We start from the raw sequence: 12,768 nt of genomic DNA on the forward strand, positions 1-12,768 counted from the left end.
GAAACAGAATAGCTTTCCAGGGAAGCAGTTTGTTTTCTTTGTCCAGACATATTTTATCGGTCTGATAGACCTATTATTCAGTAAACAATAATATTCTTTATAATGCACACGGTAATAGAATAGCTATATAAACTTTCTCTTCTTTGTTTTCAGTATCCTGCTAATTACCATTCTACTTAGTGCATTTTTTTCCTCCACGTCTTAGATTTAGAGGTCATTCTCTAAGCCAGATTTCTTCCTCCCCCTACAGGATTACCCGAGCGGAATTTTTAGTACTTAAAATGAGCTGTTCAATAACCAAGCATTTGACTTGACGGAACTGAGAAGGCGAGGTTGTAGTGGGGGATGGGTATGCCAGGAATTTGGTAGAGTTTGAAAGACTTCTGACCTTTTAAGTACAAATAAATATTGCTCTTTAAAGAGTCTTATTTTCTCAGCATAACCCCTCACTTATTAATATTGTGGTAACTTAAAAATTATTTATCATATTAAATTTAAATTGCATTTTTGGTACTTTTGTTGCTTTTATTTACCCAGTACTCCTCTCTGCTTCATTATGGGAGTGGGACTGTGCATAGTAGGATGACTTTCACCGTACAATGCAAGGAGCAAGAGCAGCATGGATCTATTGGGAATAATTAGGGAAAATCTGCCAGGAAAGGAAGAGGGGAGATGATCCATGGAGGATTTTTCTAGGCTTTAAACATTTCAGTATTTTTTACTTATATAGGCATATTTGATATTTTACAATGGTCAAAACCAAAATAAATGTATTACCTTTTTAAAGAAGATGATCCAAAATGAAAGCCTAAATTTTAACAACAGATGTAAGAAAATACTTGTTGTTCTATTCTTTATCGTTATCATTTACCTAAACAAAATACATTATACATGTAAAACTACTTCATATTTTCTGAGGTTTGTTTATAGATTAGTATTATCAAATCTAAATGTCTTATTACTTGATTAGTTAAACTTTTACCTTGATTCTAAAACTATCAGTAATATTCTTGAAAAATGTTATATATTTATTAAAAGATACATGATTGTTTGGTTGAATCATCTTCGACTATATCAAAACATACCGTTCTTTATCTCTTTAAGAACTCTCATCTTAATTTCCTTTTAATTCTAAGGCTACATTAATAAAACTAATAGCCATTATCTATTGATTGTTTACCATATGACAGACACTGCTCTAAATACTTTTACTTACTCTAATTCTCACAACAACATCATAGTTAAGTCTAGCTAAGTCCCATTTTTATCCCTGTTTTGCAAATGAAAACCTTACAATAGGCAGAAAGGTTAAGCAACGTGGCATGACCACACAACTAGTAAGTGACAGAGGCCAAATTCAAATCCAGAGAGCCTTCCTTCACAGCCCTTATTCTTCATTCTGCTGCATCTTGGCTCCTTAAATAGAAGTTTGTCATTTTATGTCAGTCAAAAACTATTTAGCAAACATTTATTGTGTGCTCATAATAAGGCATAGAATATTAAGGAAGTTTTATATTGTGTTAAAGGGTTGAGAGTCTAATGGAAACTTACTGAAGTAGGCACACAGAAAAACTATATGAATTGCAAGTCAGGGGTTACAATAGGAGCATAAATTCCTATAGGAGCAGTGGGAAATGAAGGATTACTCTGGAAGGAATTCAACTTTTAGACACAAAATGATAGCAGCTAATATGAATTGAAGGTAACTTAACTGAGTTTGGGGAAATGGAAATGTCAGTAAGATGAGTTTTCATCAGTGTGGCAGATAACCATATGTGCCCATCATTCCCTGCCTTTCCAATCCTTAGAAATTGTGGGAGATATATTTTATTTTATCTTGTTTTATTTTAAAGAGTAAATCTCCAGCCACTCTGGAAATCAAGAAAGAGTGCCTACCATTAACTTTGAAAGGCAAAAAAGCAGGTAGGATTGGACTGATAAAGAGAAGCATATTCTAAAGCATGCAGGAGAGGATTGCTCAGAAGGGGCAGGGGGTCTGGCTGCACATCAGCCACAGTGGATGCAATGCTAAGGAGGGACCTGGAGCCGTCAGCAGGGTGATGAGTGAGGAGACTGCATAAAGAGCAGCAGAATAAATCAGCCCTTTTCCCTTTGCTTGCTTATGCTGAATAGAGGACAGCTGATGCTGTTAACTACAGCCCAAGGCTGTGAATGTGGGGCTTTAGCTAGAGGCAATGTGGTGGGTAGGTAGCTAGTGACATCCAGGAAAAAATCGGAAGCCCCACTTCCTTAAGAAAAACAACCAGCATACCCTGCCTGTCAGTACGTCCCTGACCTTTATGACAGGTAAACAGAAAATTCCAAACAAAGATAAAGAGCCAGGAATTACCAACCATTGGAAGTTAACCCATACCATAAAGAAGACACCAAACACAACAAACAGAATCAGTACCTAAGGAAAGCAAATTAATAGAGCTAACAAAAGTCTTTAAAATAATATAGTCAGGGCTTCCCTGGTGGCGCAGTGGTTGAGAGTCCGCCTGCCGATGCAGGGGACGCGGGTTCGTGCCCCGGTCTGGGAGGATCCCACGTGCCGCGGAGCGGTTGGGCCCGTGAGCCATGGCCGTTGAGCCTGGCGTCCGGAGCCTGTGCTCCGCAATGGGAGAGGCCACAGCAGTGAGAGGCCCACGTACAGCAAAAAAAAAAAAAAAAAAAAAAAAAAATAATAATAATATAGTCAGAAAGAGAATACTGGAGCCATAAAAATAATTATAGATATGAAAAACTTAAAAGATAATTTTTGAAATATTAAAAATACTCAGTAAATGAGTAGAATTGTGCAGTGGACCTAGTTTGAAAACAAATTAGTGAGGTGACAGATCAAATGGAGGAATTCTCCCAGAATATAACACAAAAAGACAATTAGATGGAAAGTGTAAAAGAAAAGAGAGAGGGAAGATAGAACCAGAAGTTTCAATATCTATTACATAGAAACAGCTAAAGGAGAGAAGAAATAAAATGGATGAGAGAAAACAATAAAAGAAATAACAGACTGAAGGTGTGTATCTTCAAATAGGATTGGACTATTGAGTACAGAGCAGAATGACCAGTAAATGACCAATGCCTAGATAGAGAGATAATACAAAACCTTCCAGAAAAAGTTAGTTACCTAAAAAGAATGGTAATCAGATTGCAATAGTCTGCAATGCCATATTTGTCATATATGCTATATATACTGCATGTATCACACATGCATGTGCATGTGTGCATGTCTGTGTGTGTATGTATGTATGTAATTAGTAGATGCTGTGGAGGGCCACTCAGATTCCCCTCTGCCCTTCAGGACTGCAATGCCCATTTCCCAACTCTGGAAGTGTTGACTGCTGACTGTAATACAATAAGTCCCTCTCCAGAAATTTCTCTCTGCCAAAGAAAGTCATCTGCCCAAGGGCATGCCCCCTTCCCTGGAATGTCATATGTCCAGTGACTTGTCAATTTAGAGAGATAAAGGTCTGACCCCTTTGCTTCAACTGAGGACTACTCTGAAGCTCCAGGGCTTCTTGTAGGATGATCTGGGGCAACCATTGTAACTGCATTGAACTTCAACTTCTCTCTCTGCCTAATCCTGTTTTCCTCACTTCTCCACAATAAACTTCCCTGAAGCCACTCCCCAACGAACTTCCTGCATGCAAATCTCCACCTCAGAGTTGGTTTCCCCGGAGAAATGCAGCCTGTGACAATATTCTTTTCCACTACCCGTGAGACATTCACTATACTTGACGATGTATTAGGATGCAAAGAAAATCTCAACAAATTCCTTCAAAAGAAGAACAAAGAGACTGCCTTCTCTGACCACAGTACAACACCCACCCACCGCCTACACACACGAACATCTTTTGAGTTCAAGTGCTGTGCATGTAGCAGATACCTACAAGAAAATAATATTTTAATGAACAGGGTGATTTCCAAATAAAAGTGGGTAGAGAATAAGTTCTTATGAAGCAGTTTAATCAAAGTGAGTCACTTTAAAGTTTTCCCCCTAATCTGAAACAATAAGGAAAGGAAACTAAGTACTCACCTTTCATTCACCTTTCATAATTTTACAAAGTACATCTTTCTTCACAGAATGGCAGCTTACCACCACGTAAGTGGAGTAGGTGTTTAATATTGGGTAGTTCATTCCCAGGAAAATTATGGAGAACAGAATGAAAGTAATGAATATGAAATAAAATATAAGGTCATCCTTATTCCCTGGTTTATCAAAATGTTTTTCTTAAACTTGATACACTTATAACTGACATTTGATAGAAACCTTGGAAGTAAGACTTAAGTAAATAAATAAACCCATGCCTTTAAAATTGCCTAAGTGATGGAATCACAGGTGTGAATGCTGCTCAGCATCCTTGCACCATACGCTACACCTGTCATAATTTCTGGTGATTTCCATATTCATACGGGCAATCCATTCCATACGTTACCTTTCCATCTGTTGTCCTCCTTTCTTCTAACCTTCTTGCCCTCCACCTGACCTCAGCCATGGTTATACCTTAAAACTGGTCATTATAACTATCTATAACCCCCTCTCTGTGCACCTCCAGTAATTCCAATTTCAAGTATCCTATCTCTTAATTTTCCAGCTCACTTCTTATAACACACGGATTTCCATAACCATCCCATCACTAGGAGCTCTAATCCATTGATCTACCTTTTCATTGTCTCTAACCCCCCCTCCACCCCCCAGGACCTCACTTACTTTCGTCCTCAATTAACATTTTTTTTGTCTATCATTATCATTGTTTCCTTACATACACTTCCAACCCCCTTACCCCTCTCTCACTTTGTTGTTTTCTCTTGGTAAAACCCCAACCCTCATTAAATTCAGCTTTCTACCTAACCTTTGCCTGCACCCATGACTGGAGAACACTCAGCTGTCCTGAACGATCTCCCTTTACCTTCGTGATCATTAACCTCAAGAGGGCCCTTAGTGCTGCTGAGCAGTCACATTCATTTTTCTAGTCCGTTCACTCTTCTGTTCTCTTAAAATGTCTCGTAACTCCTTTTCTGTCCTCAGATCCCCAAAACCTCTTCCTCATCCTTCCTCTCAACTGATGACAATCTTGCTGACTTTTTCACTGGAAAATAGAATGAGTCAAAAAAATAAAGTCTAGAGGGAACTTTAGAGATGTTCTATATCTTGTTTAAGATGGTGGTTGCTCAGTATATACATTTGACCAAATTCATGGGGCAGTGCACTTAAAACCTGTGCATGCTATCGTATGTAAGTCATATCTCAATAAAAGCTAAAAATAGAGAAAGAACTTCCATAAGTTCCAGCCACTACATAAACCCACATAGCTATAACTGGGCCCATGTACTGTCTTGATGCTCAGGGTGAATGTTCCACACTCTTAGATATAAGGCCAACTCCTCTACTTAGTCACTTGCTTCCATCACTCCAGCAATTCTCTCTTCTCCTTTCTGTTTCATCAGTTTTTCCCTTTGTTGGATGATTCCTATCAGCCTGGAAAGGTATTATTATTTCTGCCATTTTAAAACAGCATCCCCTCCCCCTCAAAAAAAAAAACCTCTCTATTTTTAAAATATCTTTATTGGAGTATAATTGCTTTACAGTGTTGTTAGTTTCTGTTGTACAACGAAGTGAATCAGCTGTAAGTATACATATATCTCCATATCCCCTCCCTCTTGAGCCTCCCTCCCACCCTCCCTATCCCACCCCTCTAGGTGGTCACAAAGCATCAAGCTGATCTCCCTGTGCTATGCAGCAGCTTCCCACTAGCTATCTATTTTACATTTGGTAGTGTATATATGTCAATGCTACTCTCTCACTTTGTCCCAGCTTCCCTGTCCTCCCCTGTGTCCTCAAGTCTGTGCTCTACATCTGCGTCTTTATTCCTGCCCTGCCACTAGGTTCATCAGTACCATTTTTTTTATATTCCACATATGTGCATTAGCATATGGTATTTGTTTTTCTCTTTCTGACTTACTTCATTCACTCTGTATGACAGACTCTAGGTCCATCCACCTCATTACAAATAACTCAGTTTCATTCCGTTTTGTGGCTGAGTAATATTCCATTGTATATATGTGCCACATCTTCTTTATCCATTCATCTGTCGATGGGCACTTAGGTTGCTTCCATGTCCTGGCTATTGTAAATAGAGCTGCAGTGAACATTGTGGTATGTGACGCTTTTTGAATTATGGTTCTCTCAGGGTATATGCCTGGTAGTGGGATTGCTGGGTCATATGGTAGTTCTATTTTTAGTTTTTTAAGGAACCTCCATACTGTTCTCCATAGTGGCTGTATCAATTTACATTCCCACCAACAGTGCAGGAGGGTTCCCTTTCTCCACACCCTCTCCAACATTTAATGAAAAACCTTCTCTTGATTCTACTTCTCTCTCCAGTTACTACTCCATTTTTCTCCTCCCCTTTGCAGTAAAATTCCTCAACGTAGTTGCCTGTATTCACTTTTGCCTGTTCTTCCTCTCTCATTCTCTCTTGAAACCACAATAATAAGGCTTTAGCTTTTCTCCACTCCTCTGAAACTGCTCTCGTCAAGGATATCAGTGACTCCACGTGGTCTACGTGGTCTAGTGGTCAGTTCTCAGTCTTTAACCCTATGTTACTTTTTTTTTTTAATTTATTTTCTTTTTGGCTGCATTGGGTCTTGCTGTGTGCAGGCTTTCTCTAGTTGTGGCGAGTGGGGGCTGTTCTTCATTGAGCTGTGTGGGCTTCTCATTGCTGTGGCCTCTCTTGTTGTGGAGCATGGGCTCTAGGCACGCAGGCTCAGTAGTTGTGGTTCACAGGCTCTAGAGTACAGGCTCAGTAGTTGTAGCACACGGGCTTAGTTGCTCTGTGGTATGTGGGATCTTCCCGGACCAGGGATTGAACCTATGTCCCCTGCATTGGAAGGCGGATTCCTAACCACTGTGCCACCAGGGAAGTCCTAACCCTATATGACTTAACATTTGACACTGTTGATAACTCTCTGTCCTTGACATTTTTCTTCACTGTCTCCTAGGAAAGGATGCTGCTGCATTTCTTCTTACCATGCTGGCCGTTCCTTCTCAGTCTTCTTTGTTCATCTCTCCTCATCTCCTTGACTTTTTAATGACATGGTGTCCCTGTGCTTCCTCTCCTTTGTCTATACTCACTGCCTTCATGATCTCATCTAACCTGTAACTTTACATACCATATATATGCTATTGACCCCCAAATTGTTATTTGCAGTGTGGAACACTCCTCTGAACTCTAGACTCAGCCAATCATGTATCTGACACCTTCACTTGGATGTCTAATAGGCAACCCAAACTTAGTGCATTCAAAACCAAAATCTGGGGGACTTGCCTTACCAGATGAAGACTTATTATAAAGTTATAATAACTAAGAGAGTATAGATGTAAAAATAGACAAAAAGTCCAATGGAATCAAATAGCAAACCAAGAAACAGACCCATACATCCAGGGAAACCTTTTATATAACAGAGCTATCATTGGAGATTACGGGGGAAAGAGAGAAATAACTCAAAAAATGGTGCTAGGGCAATTAAATATCCATATGGGAAAAATGAAAGTGGACATCTTCCTCACATGATAGCCAAAGTCAGTTCTAGGTGGATCAAGAACTTAATGTGGAAGGCAAAACTTTGAAGATTTTAGAAGACAATAGAGATGAGTATCATTATGCACTTGGAGTAGGGAATAATTCCTTAAGAAACAAGAAGCACAAATCGTAAATGAAAAAACTGATAAATTTAATTTCATTAAATTTTAGTATTTCTGGTCATCAGAAAACATAAAGAAAACTCAAAGACAAGGTACATATTGGGAAAAGATATTTGCATCATATATAACTGACAAAAAATTAGAATTCAGAAGGTATTAAGAATAACAAAAAGAAAAAGAATAACCCAATAGAAAAATGGAAAAAAGTCAAGAATAGGCATTTTACAGAAAAGGATATATATGAAAAGACACTCAATTTCTTTAGTTATCAAGGAAATTCGTACTAACACAATGAGATACCATTTCACGCTTGCCTAATGGCAAAAGTAAAAAGTCAGCCACTATCAAATGCTGGCTTTGATATGGATAGTGGGAATTCTTGTGCATTGATGGTTGAGGGCAAATTGTTACAGCCATTTAAGAAAATAGTCTGACAGTACTTAGCAAAACTGAATATGTATGTGCCCTCAAGATTCCAGATAAACTCTTGCACATGTGCACCATGTACAAGAATGCTTGTATCAGAACTGTTTGTGATCGTGTGTGTGTGTGTGTGTGAGTGTGAGCATGAGCATGTGTGAGCTAGAGAGAGAGGTGGGAGGACAGAGAGGTGGGGAGAGAGAGAGAAGAAATTAATTGAATGTCAATCATCAGGAAAATGGATAAAGTATGCTCTGTCATACATTGGAATATATATGGTAATAAAAACAAATGAATTACAGTTACACATATTTACATGGACAAATATGAAAAACAATGCCTTGAAAACTAAGTAAAACAAGGGAATATTTAAGTAAAATTGATATTAATGGTAACCTCTGGGTGGAGATAGGGATGGGATGGAATGAAGATGGAGCACACTAGGGCCTTGAAAGTTATTGTAATATTATTTTAATTCAGCTTAATAGTGGGTACACAGGTATTTGTTTCATTATTATTTTTAAATATGTGTAGTAAATGCCTTTTTTGTATGTATATTTCAAAATTAAAATAGTATTTCAGAAAATTTTTAACTTAGAAAAACAAAGACTATTAAGTAGGTCATTGATACTCCCACATCTTCAATTTTTTTAACCTCTTGTTTCTTTTACCCAAAATTTTATGTTATTTGTAACCATTTTTTTCCCTTAAATGTGAGATAGCACTAAACTGATACAACTGTAACATTTTAAAAAGGCTTTTGCAATCAGTGCCATCAAACTAGTTCATTTTATATTAAATTGGTAGGATCTCTATTGTGTTTATAAAATACAAATCTTTCACAATAATAAACTGGGTTCATATTTATGTGATTCCCATAATCTGTTGATAAAAAGAGATATAATTATTATTGCCCTCAACATAGATTACAGTGGACTTTACATTGGGCCAGAGAAAAAACTTTATGAGTGAACTGAGAATTTTCATTGCTCAGTTTTCATGCATTCATCCTGTTTCCAGGAAAAATCATTACCAACAATGTATATATGTACATATAATGAATAATTAATGAAAGTATTTCGTAAGCTGGTGATTTTTTTTTAAATTGACACTACATGGCTGACTTTAATCTGTATGTGAACGTGTCTTTATTTAATAGGAAATTGCCCGGCATTTACGCCCTGGAACCCTCCGAGCAATCTTTGGTAAAACTAAGATCCAGAATGCTGTCCACTGTACTGATCTACCAGAGGATGGCCTATTAGAGGTAAGATAAAGAAGGGTAAGCATCCTATTTATATTTCAAACTCATAAATAATCTCAGCAGGTCTAGTGTGTAAGGAACCTTTTAATACTCTTGGTTTACAATGTTCTTTGGCCATCTGATAACTTCAGACTGCAACTTTAAAAGACCAAATTGTAGGATGCTGTAGTAATGGGGTAGTCTTCAAAGAACTAAGGTATTTTTCTGATTGTCATATAGTATGGTTTAAAAACTTAAAAAGTAAAAAGCTATAGCATTGATTAAATAATGTGAAATTTATTTAAAAATCAGGTAAAAACACCATTACCTTAGGTTTCTAGTCATGGGGATTTATCAATGAAATTGTGCAATGTGATAGCATTAAAAGTAATAGCTACCATTTTAACTTAGAAAAACAAAGACTATTTTGACTTTTTATATACCGGGTTCTGTAATAAATATGATAAATGCTTTATATAAATTATTTTTTAAATCTCCACAGCAACTCTAATAGGTTGGCATTATCATGTCTGTTTTATCAGAAAAGTGAAATTGAGACTCAGAGAGGTTACGTAACATCCTCAAATCAAACAGTTAATAGAGGACGAGGCCATATTTTGATTTCTCGTCTGTGTAATTAACATAAGAAACAATGAAAAGAATTATAAGAAGATATAATGAAAAATTGGTGTGGTTTGGGATTATGAAAGTCACTTCACAGCCAAGGGAAGGAGGCCTTAAAGAAAAGATTGGTATTTTTAACTTCTTATAGTTTGACTTCTTATAGTTTTGTGTCAGGAGGAGCTAAATGAAATTAAAAGACAACTGATAAATTTAAGTGATTAAAGCATGAATGACGGAAAAATGATCGATATCCTTAATACATATTTATTTTAGTGAGTAATATGTTTTATATCAAATCTATCAGTCTTTTTTTTTTTTTGGTATCTTTAAAGCCTTTCCCAATATTTCATTTTCATTTTCTTGCACTGAAATATTCAACTAGCCTGGAATTAATTTGCTGAATGGTGTGAGGTATGGGTCTAGTCAGCTGTCCCAGCATTGCTTATTAAATCCTTTTATTCTTTCATTGTTATTTCTCATTTATTGAAAACTTATATACACCTGTTCCCGTTTCGAACTTTCAGTTTTATTCTATTGATCTGTGCCAGCAAAATACTATTTTTATTATTGTATTTTATACTTTTAAAAAGTTTTCTTGGTTATTCTCTTAAATTTATTCCTCCAAATGAACTTTACATGAGTTTACCAAGTTCTTTAATGTAGCGGTCCCCAACCTTTTTGGCACCAGGGCCCGGTTTAGTGGAAGACAATTTTCCAATGGACTGTGGGGGGAGGGGGAGGATGGTTCAGGCTGTAGGGCGAGTGATGGGGGGCGATGGTTCAGGTGGTAATGCTAATGAAGCTTTGCAGGCTTGCCCACCGCTCACCTCCTGCTGTGCGGCCCGGTTCCTAACAGGCCTCGGACAGGTACCGGTCCGTGGGCCAGGGATTGGGGACCCCTGCTTTAACCCATACCCACAAGATGCCAGTGGAACCTTGACTGACATTATAGTATGTTTATAAATTAATGTGGGTGTGACATAACTATAATAATAGTTCTCCAACTGCATATATGGTATGCCTCTTCTTTTATGCCTCTTTTTTTATATGGGTCTTAGACATATAGCCTATTAAATTTATTTCTATGAGTTTTGTTTTAGTTGCTATAAAGAGTGACTTTGCTAGCTCCATTAAGATTTTCTGTTATAATCCAAGATGTTAATCTGCTAAAATCTTATCCAAACTGCGCCGTAGTATGAAATGTAGACATGCATACTTCTGAAACATAAAAATGTAACAAATTTTATTTTTATTACACAAAGGATTAAATATTTACTTTATACTTTAACCTATTTTATAAATATTCCCTTTACCTTCTGATAACTTAGGACCTATAGGTGAGGCTTGAATTCAGACTGTTGTTGTTCAGTGAAATTGAAAATTATTAACCGTGAATTTTATGCCCATTAAAAAATGTTACTGAAGGTATGCCTATGATTTTGCTCATACAATTTAAAATAGATTATTACTGCCTGCAGTTTACAGAGCCATTAACTAAATGATTAAAATCTTTCTAACCAAACTGCACAGGAGATTTAATTGCAAATTAATGCCTGTGTGGTTCAGAGAATTAATCAAAAAATGGAAGTTGGAGCTCCAACAGCCTCCTTTCACCTTGCTGATGATTCATACTTGATGTGCCCTGAAATAAGTCACTTTCCATGCCTCCCTTCTCTTATCAATAAAATGGAATTAAGAGTGCTGATACCATCAAGAGATGTTCTGTTAGGGATTAACTATTTGCAGATTATCACTTAACTTTAAATTGTAAAATTTTATCAAAACAAAACAAAACACTATGAGGCCCAAAGAGTTATCTGCTCATAGGTTTTTAAAGTGAAATTTAAAATGACTCAAAGACAAGCTCTCTGATCAGGGAAGCACTTTGTACTTAGATCTACTATTCATTAAAGGAGCATCCTTTAGATGTAGAGTGACCATGAAATGTATTGCCCAATCTAGAATTAATCAGCCAGGATGTTAGGACAAAAGGTATAAACAAGAACTGTCATCAGCACACTGGTGTCATGGGTTCCCTAATTATATGGCAAGAAGGGGAAAAAAGGGAGCAGCCTACTTTTCCTTTTTCTCATGTGATGTTTACTGACCTGGGTTTTTTGTGTCATATGTGTAGAGCTCAGAAAGTATGGTTTCCATTTATATTTTGTCACCATCCATGATTTTATTTACTTACTCTTACAGCAAACAGTTATAGAATGTGTTTTACTTGCTAACATTGTGATAGGATTTCAAAACCAAGATATTTCCTCTGTCCTCAGTGAGCTCACAGAGTTTTAGAGGTCAAGGATCTTAGCATGAATATTGAAATCTGATTTCATTACATGCTGCTGTTGTGACACAGCCACTTTTGTGGTTATAGGGAAAAATGACAGCATCTGTATAGTATGAGACATTCTAAGATGTTATTTTGCTGGTAACATGCACTGAGACTCTATTGGTAGTAATTATGAAGATCTTAAATTTGTGCTTTAGAGAAAGCATCAATGGAAAAAATATTTAGCTTAACCTGTAATAAAGAGATATTGGTTTTCCACTAATGGAAAAGAATTTTTAAAGTATCAGTGCCCACTTCTGGTAAGGTTACAGTAAAATAGATACCCTCATATTGCTGGTGACAACTATGTGGCAGCAGATATTGAAAGCCATGGGGTTTTTCCATACACGTTGTCCCAGAATTCTTAGAATCTCACCAAAGGAGTAGGAATAGCAGCAGGACTACTAAGTGGAAAGTTTTCTGCACAGATGTTTAGTT

At 37.0% G+C, this 12,768-nt stretch overlaps 1 protein-coding gene across 1 annotated transcript in view; it reads left to right on the top strand.

Moving 5' to 3' along the window:
• The window catches only part of NME7 (NME/NM23 family member 7), a gene marked incomplete at both ends in the record, with an annotated part of 241,950 nt that overhangs the window by 177,413 nt on the left and 51,769 nt on the right, over positions 1–12,768 (top strand). Inside the window, one exon of the mRNA XM_079723871.1 lies at positions 9,288–9,395. Within this exon, the coding sequence (XP_079579997.1) occupies positions 9,288–9,395 (108 nt within the window). The remainder of the gene's footprint in view (positions 1–9,287; positions 9,396–12,768) is intronic.

The sequence above is a fragment of the Hyperoodon ampullatus genome (genome assembly GCF_949752795.1).
Source record: "Hyperoodon ampullatus genome assembly, chromosome: 2".
In the NCBI taxonomy this organism is placed as follows: domain Eukaryota; kingdom Metazoa; phylum Chordata; class Mammalia; order Artiodactyla; family Ziphiidae; genus Hyperoodon; species Hyperoodon ampullatus.